The sequence below is a fragment of the Brassica napus genome, chromosome C2 (assembly GCF_020379485.1).
Source record: "Brassica napus cultivar Da-Ae chromosome C2, Da-Ae, whole genome shotgun sequence".
NCBI lineage: Eukaryota > Viridiplantae > Streptophyta > Magnoliopsida > Brassicales > Brassicaceae > Brassica > Brassica napus.
Window position 1 is genome coordinate 31,721,975 of NC_063445.1, and position 15,795 is coordinate 31,737,769.

A 15,795-nucleotide genomic window follows, 5' to 3' on the forward strand; every position below is an offset into this window, starting at 1 on the left:
TCTCGTGGGACAGATGTCACCAAGTCATCTATCACCATGATCGTATACTATATGACTAAGCATCTTTTTCTTGTACTATATAGGGAAATTGCCAAAAATATTATTTTCAAAGTACCATTTTTCATGTTTGCATTAACCACTTTTACCCTCATCTTTAATGAAGGATAAAAAACATTTATAACCTTTTGATTTACTTTGACAAAAAAAACATATGATTTAACTAATCTAAACTTAAAACATCAACTCTAAACCCTAAATCATCGATTCTAAACCCTAAATCACGAAACATTAACTCTAAATTCTAAACTCTGAAACATCAATTCTAAACCCTAAACCTTCAAATCTAAACCCGAAAACATCAACTTTAAACCCTAAACGTAAATCCTAAACCCTAAATCTAAACTTAAAACATCAACTTTAAACTCTAAATCATCAACTCTAAACCTTAAACCATGAAACCATGAAACATCAACACTAAATCCTAAACTCTGAAACATCAACTCTAAACCCTAAACATTAAACCTACAAATCGAAACCCTAAAACATCAACTATAAACCCTAAACATAAACCCTAAATCCTATATTTTTCTGAAATTCGAACCCTAAACCCTAAAACCCTAAACCTTCAAATCTAAACCCTAAAACATCAACTCTAGAGTTTTAGGGTTTAGGGTTTTAGGGTTTAGGGTTTAGGAATTAGGGTTTAGAGTTGAAGGTTTAGGGTTTAGGTTTTAGAGTTATGTTTAGGGTTTAGGGTTTAGAGTTCACTTTTTAGGGTTTAGGGTTTAATGTTGATAGTTTAGGGTTTAGTGTTGATGGTTTAGGGTTTAAGGTTTAGAGTTGATGTTTTAGGGTTTAGAGTTGAAGGTTTAGGGTTTAGGGTTTAGGGTTTAGAGTTGAGGTTTCGAGGTTTAGGGTTTAGAGTTGATGTTTCAGGGTTTAGGGTTCGTATTTAAAAAAAAATAGAGTTTAGTATTGATGGTTTAGGGTTTAGAGTTCGTATTTCAAAAAAAAAAAGTTTAAGATTGATGGTTTAGTGTTTAGAGTTGAGTTTTAGGGTTTAAGGTTTTAATTTCGAAATAGTATAATTCGAAAAAAAAATTAAAAAAAGTTTAGGATTGATGGTTCGTATTTTTTTAGCTTTTTATTTATTTATTATATATATAAAGAACAATGACATAAAAATCTTTTGTCACTTATTGAAGAATGTATTTTTGAAAATATCCATTTAGTGGTGGTAAAAATGAAAAGTGGTAGCATGAAAGTGGTAAACACGTAATTTCCCCTACTATATATATGAAACGTAAAAGAAGAAATGGGAAATAAGTTAAAATCCAACTCTCTCTCTCTCTCTCACACGACCAACTCTCACTCTCTCCTTTGTTATTCCATTTTCTCTAGAAATACAAGTATATACATAATCATTTATATCCTGAGCTAATAGTTCACAACACGTTATAGCACGAAGCTCTAACCAACTGAGGTTTATCTATCCGAAAGTTCTTAAACCAGCCGAGGTAATGTTTAAATTTATGTATTTCAACATATTTAATTTATTTAAATTTTATTATTATTTCAAAGTGAGAAAGTAGGCCTTCTCCGTCTATTTATCGGGATGATAGGCGCTGCCTTTCCCGACTGATCGTTATGGTAGGCTATGCCTTCACGATCAGAGATCACGTGGTATGCGTTGCCTCCGTGAATAAAAAAGGGTCAAAAATGGTAGACTAAGTCTACTCGGACCTTGAAATAAGTAAAAGTCAAAATGGTAGACCATGTCTCCTCGGACTTTGAAAAATGATCAATATGGTAGTCTAAGACTCCTCGGATCATGTGGTAGGCTAAGCCTCCAATTTTATTTATTGCTCTTTAAATTTCTGCAATTTAATTTATGCATTTATTTTATGGTTTTAATTGATGCATTTAAATTTCCGTCTTTATATATTATTATTCTATGGATACGGTTATCATGTTAAATTTGACAAAGCTCAAAATAAATGCCCTTGATATTACGAGAAATAATTATAAGACTTGTGCAGTGGGTGCAAGATACACCTAAAAGAAAATGAGCTTTTAGAAATCATCGATATAAACTATATCGGATGAGAAAAAGATAAAGCCATGGTATTTACACCAATTCAATGATGATTTATAAGATGAGGTGTATCATGAGAAAAGATCTAAAAGATCTTTGATAAATAAATCCTTGAAAGAAAGGATTCACTAAATAGCCGGAGTTGATATAAATCCTCCGCGAAAACTGGAAAAAAAAATGAAATCATGATACTAAACCATCAAGTCGGTCCTACTAGAAAAGGACGAGGAATTGGATGCGGTAGAAGCCGCTATCATGGTCGTGGAAGAGGACGAGGAAGAAGATTCTGTCCATATGAAATAATTAGAACTTCCACGAAAAATGAAAGTGGTCGGATGATAAAAAACAAACAGAAAAGGTTTGCTATAGATACGGCCATAAAGAAAATTGGGTACGTAGTTGTCGTACGCCAAATATTTAACCGATCTATATCGAGAATCAAAAAGAAAAAGAGAAAAGAAGTATATTAAACTTCGTCTCTTATGAGCCAGAACCATTTTTCATAGCTTGAATACTCATCTTGATGATTCAGATTTTCTGGTTAGTCCAGAAAATGAAAATAAAATATCGATGTGATATGAGAATTATCTTCCTGAATAAGATTTTAAGATTCAGGATGGAGATAAATATGACAGGTATTGGGTCATCGTCATGACTACTAAAGGTAACAAATATTTTTTCTCTCTCAAATTAAATAAGTATAGTATCTAGTAATATAAACATATTATTGGCTCTAGAAGAGCTTATCATGAAAAGACATGCATAAGAAAAAAGATAGCAAAATTATAAATGAGTGGTAAACCTGAAGTTTTACTGATATATAGCCATCTCCAATAATGTTATTGACATTATTGTGAAATATTGAAAAACCAGAAGTTTTTCACATATAGCATGTCAAGAAAATAAGGGAAACCATCATGGGTGATGAATCATCAAACAAGTTCATAATATGTGATTTCTTTAAGCATGCCCCAAATTAAGATCTCACTCTAAAGGATTTGAAACATAATTCATCTCAAATGGGAAAACTGAATATGTTAATGGTTCTAGAGTGGGATTCAATACGAGATTTTAGACATGAAGTGTCATCATCTCGAGGGGGAGAATTAAAGAATCCTAGTGAGTGGAACATTAAAAAATTATGTTCGCACTAGAAAAAGAACTTGATAAAGTAATTCAAGTAAGATGATCCCCATGATCGGGTGTAATGCAGTTGTGCATGTAATAAAGACATATACAATCCAGAGGGATAAAGTATATGAATAATTAGAAATATGCTCGCAAGTTTGCTAGAAGCATATGATAAGCTGATGGAATGAGATATGTGAAATGGATTACAATGAAAAGTAGGATAATCCATTTACAAAATGCCTGCCAGACATTTTGATGAAATAATGAAATCTCATATTCTAGCTGAAAATGCTCCAATGATAAAATGTGTCCTAAACGGACGATATATGAGTCTATGGCACGACATGATAGACCACTTTGGTTTCAAAGAGTCCTCGAAAAAGAGCAAATATATGAATAAAGGATGAATCTCATGATGAGACCGTTGATATCGTATAAATAATAGTCAGGTACCTAAGTAAATAATTGATGATAAAGAGATCTCGATTAACCATATTAGTGCAGATAAAAAGATGGAACCAAAGAGAAAATAGATTGCCGACAATAAAATGAAAAAGCGCTATATAAATAAGGATTATGAATCCACCTCTATGTATGAGGGTAGAGTGAATTGATTGGCCATCAATTCGATATAAAGCTCGTTAGAAAAATAAGAGATTTTTGGACCAAAAGTCCAAGGTATATATTTCTCCGGAGAATGAAATAAAAGATGACCTTGCGGTATGAAATCCGGCTTGTTCCAAGGTCACTGGAGAATATTTAAAAATAGATGCAGTATATTAAAATGTCTGGCAGGACATAAATGACTTGAGTTGCATCTTGATATTTAGTAGTCCCTGGAGAGTTAAAGATGCTCTCGGGAATGTATAAAACTCTAGAAGAGTTAGAACAAGCCGTATATAAGGTATCTTTAACCGGTAACTAGTGATATATTTACGGCACGATTTACCGATTGCCATTTTAATGAGGATGGTTTCCAGCGTTAGGGGGAGGAATTTGTAGAATTCCTAATGAGATTACTTGGTGTACACCATCGTTGTTACACCTTGATCCCCCTACGAATCAAAGAGAGCTGGAAATTCAGGAAATGTACATTTGCATAACTTGGCAAATCAGTTACCAAATGTGTTCACATATACGAAATGATATACCCGCTGAAATGTTCCATCAAGAGTTGATGTTCCTAAAAGACAAACTGATGGTAACAAAATGAATGAACCTATGGTTCAGTTAAAAAAGGGGGAGGCCAGCGGGTTCTAAAGATTAAAAAAAATCCCCGAAAGAAAAAGAAAATTATTGAGCAAAGCAGAAAGGTTCGGGAAGAACCTGATATTGAAAAATGTCTGAAAGAAGTCATAAGTGGAAAGGTTCCGGAAGAACCTGATACTGAAAAATGTCTGAAAGAAGGCATAGATGAAAAGGTTCAAGATAAACCAAATAAAGATGATCCAGATGACGAAAATAGGACAGAAAAGTATGAGATTTCCATCAACTACGCCCTTGATGAAAAGTTATAAGATAAAAGATGTTGATGGAATGTTCTCTTTTTCTGTCCAAAGAGATCAATCATAAAAGTGATGATCCCGATCCAAGGTCCATTTTGAAATGTTAAAAGACATGATTGGGAGGAGTGGCAGAAGGTCATTCTAATTGAATTATTCTCCCTAAATAAAAGGAATGTCTTTGGACCTATAGTCAGAACGTCTGAGAATATAAATCTTGTTGGTATAAGTGGGTAGTCGTGAGAACAGTAACACGATATAAAGCCCGATTAATTGCCCAAGGTTTTTCTCAGAGACCGGGAATTTATTTTGAGGAAATGTATTCCCCGGTAATGGATGCAATTACGTTTAGATTGTTGATGAGCCTAGCGGCGTCTAAAAATCTTGAAATGCATCTCATGGACGTTTTGACTGCATATTGTATGGATCGTTGGATAACGATATGTATATGAAACTTCCCGTGGGATTGAAAATGTCAGGGGCATTGAAAGAAAAATCCAGGGAGATTTGTTCGGTCAGTTACAGAGATCACTATACATATTATAAAGAAATCGTCATCTGGCTTTGTGATCATTGTTGTATATGTAGATGACATGAACATAATTGGAACTCAAAATGAGGTTGATGATGCTCGAACTCATATGAAAGAGGAGTTCGAAATGAAAGATCTCGGCAAGACAAAGTTTTGTCTTGGGCTTCAGATAGAGCATCTCCGAGAAAGAATATTTGTGAATCAATCAAACTATACGAAAAGGTTATTGAAACGCTTATATATGGATAGAGCGACTCCTTTGAGTACTCCAATGGTTGGTAGATCTCTCGATGTTAAAAGAGTTGTTTTAAAAGATCCTGGTAAGATCTTATATAAATAAGTACTTTGGAGATGCTAATGATGATAAAGCATATGTGAGCTTATATGTCTTGCGAGTTGTATTCGTTTAAATATACTTTTAGACACTAATGTCTTTGTGAGATATAGCTCATTTCCTATCTATGGAAATTAGAACGGCGTCGAGAACATATTCGTTCTCTCCAAGGTACGTATTGATATAGGATTGATTTATCCTAGAAACCCCGAGTTTGGTATGGTTTTACAGATACATGCTATTTATAAAGTCGAACGTAAACCGGATATGGTTTTACAATTGGTGGAACCGCGATCTCTTGACGGTCCCAGAAACAAACTCTGGTTGCAACTTCTTCAAGTCAAGAAGAAACTATTGCGCTTCACGAAGCATGTCGAGAATGTGTGTGGCTTAAGTCAATGAGCCAATACATACAAGAAACAAGTGGAATAGTCAACGAAAAAGAGCCGACGAAAATATTTGAAGATAATTTGGCTTGTGTTGCTCAACTCAAAGAAGGTTATATTAAGAGCGACAGAACAAAGCACATAACCAAGAAGTAGACATTGAATATGTACGGTCATGCGACAATCCGGCTGACTTGTTCACAAAAGCTCTTCCGACTACAACATTCCAAAAACACGTTTATGTTATCAGAATGCGGCATATGCTTGACCTGTGACAAGAAAGCTAGATCCACTATTTTCAGGGGGAGATTACGGCAGTGTACTCTTTTTCCCTTGTCATGGTTTTGTTCCAATAGATTTTTCCATGACTAGGTTTTTAACGAGGTACTACGTAACACAAGATGAACATGTCTTGCCGATATCGTGAGCTAATAGTTCACAACATGTTCAAGATTCTTGTCTAGAAACATCTATACTGTTTAAAATATATCGACTGCAACCATATATGTGATAACATCTCGTTATTCATGTATCTAGCTCCGAAAAATGATTTTACATTCTTTTTTTTTTTTGTATATGATTTTAGATTCAGTCACATCTCTGCTGTGAAAAATGATTTTAGATTCAGTCACATCTCTACTGTATAGATCAAGTTCACTATGTTGATCAGCTAGCTAAGAAGGCCAGAGTCAATAGTCAACATTATAATTTCCTGGAACTATAGCTAAGCCATTGTAATCACCATATTCAAGCAATGAAATTGTTGACAAAAAAAATATATTGGCTTGTGTTGGGGAAAATGGGCATTTAATTCCCGAAGTATTTGAAATCGGCAGTTTTAATACTCAAGTATTGCTTGCGCATATTTATTCCTCAACTAATAGTTGACTGCGCAAAATTGGGATCAAAATAGTCAACGGTTAACTGATGAATGGAAAATAACGGTTTCTGTCAACTTTTTAACGGTAGAATATTCTAATCATGATTTTGCGCAGTCAATGATTAATTGAGAAATAAATATGCGCATATAATACTTGAGTATTTAATTTGCCGATTGAAAATACTTGAGGAATTAAAAACTCATTTTTTTCTTTATATTTCGTATAAGATTGAAAGTCACTAACATCAATCCCTTTAAAAAAAAACATAAGTAAAAATATTTCAAGTTAAATAAAATCATTATACGAGATATTTACCTTTAGAAATGGATTGTTGATTTTTTACAATGACATATAAAATAATACAAAATAATTACAATTACATCGTATTGTTGATGTACTTCATGTTTATATCGCTTTAGATGATTTTTAAAATAATTCATAGTTAGAAAGGTTCATAATTTGAAATAATATACAAGATATTTAATCCCGGAAAATGATTTATTTAGTTTATAAAAGCATATAAGATAACATAAGATAATTACATTTGCATTGTATTGCTGATGTACAATATATGAATGTGTAAAGTACATATAATTATATATGATCGTCTAAAGTAGAGATCCAATGTACAACATATAATTGTCTAATAGATAAAACTCTCGTATATTGGTTATATCTAACTTGAGAATATTTCAAATTATGATTTTCTAAAAAAAAAAAGAGTGTTGTTTTTAATTTCTTAAGTATTTTCAATCGGTAAATTAAATACTCAAGTATTATATGCGCATATTTGTTCCTCAACTAATCATTGACTGCGCAAAATCATGATTAAAATATTCCACCGTTAAAAAGTTGACGGAAACCGTTATTTTTCCGTTCATCAGTTAACGGTTGACTATTTTGTTCTCAATTTTGCGCAGTCAACTATTCGTTGGGGAATAAGTATGCGCAAGCAATACTTGAGTATTAAAACTGCCGATTTCAAATACTTCGGGAATTAAATGCCCATTTTCCCGCTTGTGTTGCGTATTAAACATCTATATATAGTCTAAAATATATTGACTGCAACCATGTATGTGTGCAACATGCAATTAAATTGGTCGATACCTTGTAAAATTACCAGTCGCAGACATTTTAAACTTGAATTGTCTAAATTGCGACTTAACGACTTTTACAACCAATTAATCGCAGGACAATAAACACAAAAAAGCAAACTGAGACCCTCGGAGTTACAACTACTGTAGAGTTAAATTCAAACGAACAAGCAGTTGTTCCTTGTTCGCCGTAATAACTTATGGTAGGCCATATTTAACATGCTGGTAACAAATGAATGTTTCGGGCTGTTTGTATATGTCCGCTTTTGTTTTGATGGACATAGGAAAAAGCTTCCTAGCAAACTCAAAGTCAATGCCAAAAATGAAAAGATACTTAAAAACTGTAACCAAATCCATAAAAGCAAAACAAGAGTAACAACATTTTAAAAGGAGGAAGTAAATCAGACGGTTTGATAAACTTAAGAAGCTAATAGTAAACCCTTAGCTAATAAACTTTGAAAGTAATCATCTCTGGAAGGAACACTGTCTTCTTCACTTAACATCTACTGGTTTCGCTTCCTCCTTAACAGCTTCATCTTTCTTGTCTCCTGATTTTGCTGTTTCTTCTGCAATTGAAAAATAACACATTTCATCAAAGATGCACCAACGTCTGAGTTTTTTTTTTCCGAGACTACTTAACATCATCGCACATGCAATACTGAGTACTTGAATAACAGGTATTCACTCTCAGTTCATCAAGAAGACGTTACCAAACATAAACTAATAAGATCTTTGAAAACCCTTACCTTCATCATCACTGTCTTCAAACTCTTCCATGTCTCCCATGCCTCCCATGCCGCCAAGTCCTTCAAGTCCACCCATACCGCCAAGTCCTCCAAGTCCGGGCATTCCACCCATACCGGGCATTCCACCCATTCCGGCCAAGCTCTGCAAGAAGCAAGAATCAACCATGAAGTCACTTGTCAAAGCTAGATATATATTAAGCTAAGAGAACATCAAAAGCTAGAGACAAACCGAGAAATCCATTCCACCCATTCCTCCCATATCCATATCTCCAGCACCTAAACCAAAACACCTCCAGATGTTTACATAAAGTGCAAAGAGCGTACACATGGAATCATTAAGAAGAATGCTAACCAGCACTGCCTTCATCGTCCTCATCCACCCACTTGTCCCAATCAATCTTGACATAGTGTGGCGCTTTCCCTCCACGGATTAGCTTGTTCCACCTTTCCGGCTCTGCCTTCTCTATTATGCAGAATATGCTTCTCACTCCAATGTTGATTTTGCTTTCCTGAAACAAGAAGAAAAGGTTTTAGAGCCTTACATGCAACAGATGGGTGGAGTATACAATCAGGTTAGTGTACGAATCTCACATCCACGTTGACTTTATCGTGAAGCTCGAGTTTAAGCTCATAAACGTGGTTTTCAGGACCAGCTTTTGCAGAGAAATCAAAGACTCCTTCTGGGAGGAGATTAACTTTAGTCTCCTTGGAATCAGCTAACACTACGGTGAGGAAAATCTTGTCAGTGGTCTCTGCCCACTTCACTTCGGGATGACGACTGTAAAAAATACATTAAAAAACCAATCAACCAAACATATGTACACAGGTAAGTAACTGTCATTTGATTCTATACCCTAAACTGAAACTTCATTAAACCCTAAATTCAACAGATCTAAGATTCAGGCTTAAGCAAGAAGAAACTGAAGCCAAAACAATTAATGTAAAGAGAGCTTCCGGACCCAACACAATAAACCCTAAACCCTAATTTTATTCTCTATTTCTCAGGAACCCAATGAAAGCGTAGCTTTTAAATCCATCGATAATATAGAGAAACAAGACAAACCCATGAAGAAAAATGTAAACGCAGAGGATTCATCAGATAGAAGAGTGAGGCGGAGATCCAAGAGATGATAATAATCATAGAAAAGGATTACTATTTACCTCATGTTTAGTGGATGAAGCTTGTAGAAGAAGAAGAAGAAGAACCCTAGAGAAAGAGAGAAGAACTGAAACGGTGACGCAAAGATTAGATTTTTGATCCGCAGAGGAGGACTCTCTCTTTTAGTTTCCCCACATACATTGTGTTATAGTGCTGGAAGTTATTATCCTGCACGAGCTAGTCTACTTAACATTACGTGCGTCCCGACGAATCAACGGTTAAAGATTAAAAAGTAAGGCTTTTCAAATGTTTTAATGGTTAAGATGAACGGTTTCAATTTAGGGTTTAAGCAGACTCAATTCTGAAGCACACTGACCTACTTTATCAAAATTTCCAGTTATCTTCAAATCAAACCCAATATTATTCAAATTTATTTGAACTGATTTTACTTTCCGGACATCATATAATAAATCAAATTTATTTGAATTGATTTGATTTGCAGAAGCATCTTTCTTTTTTTTATGAGTGAATGGAGGAGTTTATGGTATTGTAAAACTTGATTTTGAAAATTACAAAGTTATACATAGCTAACTGTAGAAAGTAAATTTGACCACTTCTGATCCCCGACCAAGAAATTAATATACTAGAATAGCATTTTACATTGACCAACTGTAGTTAATAATTGACTTGTTATGACCGACCACTGGCCAAGACTCATGACAATGAAATGGCTGCACCATCATCATTGTCGTCGTCAGGTAATGTGAGCAAACTTGTCAAATCGACAAGATGACGCATCGTTGGTCGTCCGTGCGGACAGTTCCAAGGAGATTCCAGATCTGCCAAGTGTTCTACTATCTGCACAAAAGACCAAAAAAGCATTGGATTTTTATTATAAGATGTCCGGAAAGTAAAATCAGTTTCTGAAACTATGAGTTTGAGACATCTAACATATGTAGAAGAATGGTGAAGGTCCACTTCTGTGTAGAGACTGATTCCTTCATCAGCTACTAAAGAAGAAGGGGGGGGGATTGGTTTACCTTCTGCATTTCGTTTTTTCTGAGTGGATCTCCGATCATCACAGACGATCTGCATGCTCTTGATGCTAGCATTGCACGGACTCTTGATGGACAAACCGAATCTGTTTTGCTGGTTCTGTAACTACTTATAACCGAACATTCTCCGTGGTTATCTCCAAGAGTTGATATTAGGTCTTTAAGATCTGCCCAATGCAATATAATATGTAAACAAGAAGAACATGTGATGCAACAACAGAAGTAAGACAAAAAAAGGTACCTTCGACCCCGAAAGTGATTTTCTTGCTATAGGGAACCGCTCTCAGTCTGAAGTGTCGTCCTGGAGGAGCACTCGGATTCTCATCAAGAAGAAACCCGTTCTCCCTAGAAAGTAGTGTAGTTGGAGAATTATTAAATCTCTAAACCCATGTTGAAAATAAGAACATTTTGCTAAATAACGCTGTGATCTTTCACCTGATTACATCCATGTGCATTAATATTGTAACTTCTTCTTCTGCAGAGAGCTCCAAAGTCAAAGGCCTGGTTTTGGAGAAAAAAGTGAATAGATATACGAGTGACAAGAATAGTAGGGGCAGAGATACAGCAACTGATTCAACTATCTCTCAGCAACATGTGAAGGTGAAAGCACTGAAATGGAATCAATCATCTAAACTGAGATCACAAAGCAACTCACTGGAGTAAGGGTTGCTGGTTCATGACAGTTGATCTTGCCAAGTGTTCGAAGTTGAATTTCTCATCGGCAGCATGCTGCACATAAAATAAAAAACAATAAATAGTCTTTTGTCCATCCATGCACATAGGACCAAATTCTGAAACGAAAGCTTCCATTTTCCATAGCTCAACCAAAAAAAAACAAAAAAAACCGAAGGAGGAAAAGGGACTGAAAGCATGCATATAAGAAGACACACCTGATCCACAATGAACAGATCTCGATCCAATTTTGCAATGATAAAACCAAGATTGAATTGTCCGAGTACCTATCACACAGCGCAAACAGATAAATCTTTCTCCACAGAAGCTAGGATAGAGCAGAACGAAATAAATAAAAAACACAGAATCGTTTTGAAATAGGCGAACGCTCATCAACCATTTAATAATTTATTTCCAACAAATAAGATAGGAACCTGCATTCTTCTGAAATCTTCTTTTCGGAAAAGCCTTTCCAGCTCGGAAGTAGCTGCAGCTAAAGCTCTTGCTTTTCGCTCCTCATCATCCGGTTGAGATAACTCTAATGTTGCAGCGGCAAAGCACCTGTAACTTACCATTTAAAAGCATCATAGTCCCCTGACTGCAGTTAGGCAAACAAAAGAAGAAGCAAATAAATCTTACTTTTTAGGCCTTGGCGTGTTCAAACTTTTAGATACATAACATGTGGACTGTAATCTTGACAGCCTTTCTAACCTCCTCTTCCTTAGGTTTTGGAAACTAAATTTTAATGTTGAAAACATTTTTGGACAGGCTGAATGAGCTGAGGAGTCCAGCACTGTGGCAACAGGTCGCAGTGGCTGACTGCAATGTGAATCGTTCTCCAAAATCTTTTCCGTATCTCCCTCGGTGCGTGTGTTTTCTGATGTTGGTTCTTCAGAACATAATGGTTTCTCGTGCTCCTGTTGATGAAACAATGGTAAGAGTAGCATAAATAATCAGCAACATACTAAGACATATATTTTACTACAAAAGCGTACTTACTCTTTTGTGTCTTTCTACATTGTCAGTATGGGTTCTAGGAGATGTCAAATTTGCTATTTCAGAGTCCACCTCATTTGGCGTCACATCTTGCTTCGAGACGGCCATACCACCAACTTGATCACCTTCCATCGTACATCTTGCAGACAAAGCACGGACTTCAAATTTGCCTTTCTCCACACGACAACCAGGAGGGGGGTTTCTGAGGACAGGTGTTTCAGAGAGGAGGGTGCTTATGCTTTCATGTTTTCTTTTTCCCACAGTAACAAAAGTATTCAGAGTTGACTGTGCAAAGCTAGCGCGATTGTTTAAGTCTTTACTTCCATCCGTAACTTTCTCAATCACATTGACGTCAGGCAAACCTTTGCTAGCTGTCTTGTTAAGGTGAGTTACAGATAGGGACTCATCATGGACTGATAAAGAACCTTTCCCTTGCTTAGTCCCACGTGTCTTAATATCAAATTTGAAAACCTTCAGTGTTGAACTATTATCCAGCTCAGCCTCCCTCGAGGAAGATATTTCCTTTTCAATAGCTTTCCCATCTCTGGTTTTAGAACTGACAGCCAGCACGATACCTTTTGAAAGGAGATTTGATTTCTCCTGAAGAGATGAAACTCCAGCCTTATCTGGTCGCACGGAATTATCCTCGAGCCTATTAACTGTATAAGACGCATTACTAGAGGAATATATCTCGTTCAGACCTTCCTTCAGAGAAGCCATAACAGAAGCCTCGTCAAAAAAGAAGACCTTTCTTTTATCGGGCGTGACATTCAAATCACATGCTCCACCAGGTAAAACAAAATCAAGAATGGCAACTGGGTATTTCCGAGAACTTGTATCTTTGTAAAGCTCATTCACCAACTTGCTGACTTTCGGCATATCTACAGGTCGACCATTTATAAAGAAATACTGTCGATCTGCCAAGTTGCGTCCAGTACCTTGTCCAGGCTTGGAAAGAAACCCTTCGACTCTACAGTCATCTGATATACATATACTTACAGGCTGTAGACTTGTGAAGGTGCTGATGCCAAATACTGTAATGATATTATCTTTGAGTGAACCCTTCCCTTGTGTGCTCAGAACAACAGACTTTGGGGTTTTCTCAGTCGTGTTAGAGCAGACAAACCGCACTCCTTTCCCAATAAGTGCATATGCCTGCACAAAGCAAAATTATTGAAGAAGTCAATGGTCATCGCTGAAGAAGAGAGTCAGCAGAAGTAAATACATAATCAGCAAAAGAAAAGCTGATTCTAATGTGTAATCAGCATTAGTTAGTTTTAAAATAAGGACGAGAGAGAGTTCAAAAACATTAAAACTAACTAACTAATAATCAGCAAAAGAAAAGCTGATTATAGGATACGAAACTGAGCTTAAAAAGGCTACATAGTAAAATCTACTTGACAGGATCCTGAAAACTTGTGTGTTTACAAGAATGATGCAATTAAAATTGAGTAATCATCCACATTAAAGAGAGAAGATCAAGCCGCAGAAACTATAACAGGTCTAATAAGCCAAACAACAAGTCATATATGAAAGTAATCAGTATAGAAACTCACATTCAATAAAGAAACAAGCTTCCCATACTCTTTGCGTATATTGCGTTTAAACTCTTTGCTTCGAACAGGTAAATTGGAGAACAACTTCCTCACAGTGACAGTGGTACCAATTTGGCGTGCAGACTTCTTCTCAGCAACCAACAAACCGGAATGATCAAAGGTCAAGAGCGTAGCAACTTGCTCGTTCTTTGTTCTCGTCTCCACCGTGAGATTCCCCAAGGCACATAGAGAGCTCAGAGCTTCTCCTCTGAAACCAAACGTAGTCAAACTCTGAAGATCTGTGAAATCCTCCAACTTCGAAGTATGGTGCTTAAGCGCGAGAACCTGAGGCAGGAAGAATCAGGAAACTGAGTATACATAGGGTTCAATTTTTTTAGCAATTCGTCGGAGATTGTAACCTTGAAATTGGATGGGGAAATGCCGCAGCCGTTGTCGATGACTTGGAAGTAGTCTTCGCCGTAGTCACGGAGGTTGATTTCTATGCTGGTGGCTCCGGCGTCGAGACTGTTCTCCACAAGCTCCTTGATGGCGGAGGAGAGGTCCAAGATGACTTGTCCCGCGCAGATTCTGTGAACGACGGCTCTGTTGATGGGTCTTATCAACGGAGACGAATCTCCTTCCATTTTTTAAACCCTAAATTACAATCGATTAAACCCTCTTCAAAATCAACTCACCCTAAGCTGAGCGAGAGAGAGAGAGAGAGAGAGAGTGAGTGAAAGCCCTAGGTCTGTATTTTGCCGCCAAAATTAAGTGTCTTAGCGTTTGGGGATTTGCGGCGTGGACGCGATTTGCGTTTTTAATTTTCTTTAATTTGTCAACCCATTGCATTTTATTAACGGTTAAGACCATTGGGCTTAGTTACTAGTATTCGGAAGGGCCGCGTAATAGATTAACTTAATTTAGGTTTTAGGGGCAATTCGGGTTTCTTCTTCCTTAGATTTCCCTAAAATCTCTTCTCTTTGTACCTAAAATGACTGCGTATACATAATAGTAATACAGCTACTTCTTTTTTTTCTTTAACTTTGATAAAACAGATACTTTACCTTTTTGTGTAAGTGCGCGATATACTTAAAACTTATATGGTTCTGTGTGGCAAGGTTACCTACCACCGAGTCACCAGGAGTTCTAAACAGAAAGCATTTTGTTTTGTGAATTATTTTTTTTAATAAATAAATACAATTTAGTTATAAATCTATTTAACTAAATTAACGTTTATATAACAAAACATTAATTTATTCTTAAAAAGTTTCATGCAAAATAAACAAATATTTTAAATAGTGCATATATTAAAATTTAGTGCAATTCTTTCAAATAGCCATTTTTAAGTTGTTGTCACAAAAATAGCATTCAATAAAAAAAATAACCAAGATAGTTTCTTTTTATTTTGAAAATTTTAATATTTATTTTTAAAAATTTGAAATCTTATTCTCAAAATTCTATTTCTTAACTATAAACCCTAAGTGTAGATTAGTTAACCCTAGGTATAAATATATTTTTACTCTTTAATAAAACTTATTTTGATCATTTTTTGATTGAAAGCTATTTTTGTGACAAAAACTTAAAAATGTTATCCTCCGAAATTTCTCTAAATATTTATATCCGGCTAAAAATTCTTAAAAGTTTTACTAAAAGACCCCATTATTTATTTTTTGTCAATGACCTCAAAAATTATTGAGCGGGCTCTGTTTGTGATAATATTGTACCAAGATATGGCCA

At 35.6% G+C, this 15,795-nt stretch overlaps 2 protein-coding genes across 3 annotated transcripts; both read right to left on the bottom strand.

The window, feature by feature from the left end:
- Positions 1-8,269: 8,269 nt before the first annotated feature.
- On the bottom strand, positions 8,270-10,025 carry LOC106381627 (co-chaperone protein p23-1-like). Its single transcript, XM_013821555.3, has 6 exons — positions 9,863-10,025; positions 9,293-9,479; positions 9,054-9,210; positions 8,931-8,977; positions 8,702-8,843; positions 8,270-8,521 (listed from the first exon to the last, which is right to left on the bottom strand). Exons 1-6 carry the CDS (start codon positions 9,865-9,867, stop codon positions 8,448-8,450), a joined length of 612 nt encoding a protein of 203 aa, XP_013677009.1. The 5' UTR covers positions 9,868-10,025; the 3' UTR covers positions 8,270-8,447.
- Positions 10,026-10,338: 313 nt separating this feature from the next.
- Positions 10,339-14,811, bottom strand: LOC106348839 (DNA mismatch repair protein PMS1-like). Of its 2 annotated transcripts, none has more exons than XM_013788655.3 (11): positions 14,478-14,811; positions 14,080-14,403; positions 12,527-13,678; positions 12,167-12,444; positions 11,962-12,088; positions 11,746-11,814; positions 11,511-11,584; positions 11,291-11,356; positions 11,097-11,200; positions 10,841-11,022; positions 10,339-10,658 (listed from the first exon to the last, which is right to left on the bottom strand). In XM_013788655.3, exons 1-11 carry the CDS (start codon positions 14,700-14,702, stop codon positions 10,515-10,517), a joined length of 2,745 nt encoding a protein of 914 aa, XP_013644109.2. In that variant the 5' UTR covers positions 14,703-14,811; the 3' UTR covers positions 10,339-10,514. The 2 variants fall into 2 exon arrangements, with proteins under 2 accessions (XP_013644109.2, XP_048604125.1); XM_048748168.1 differs by having other exon boundaries at positions 11,962-12,094.
- Positions 14,812-15,795: the final 984 nt, after the last annotated feature.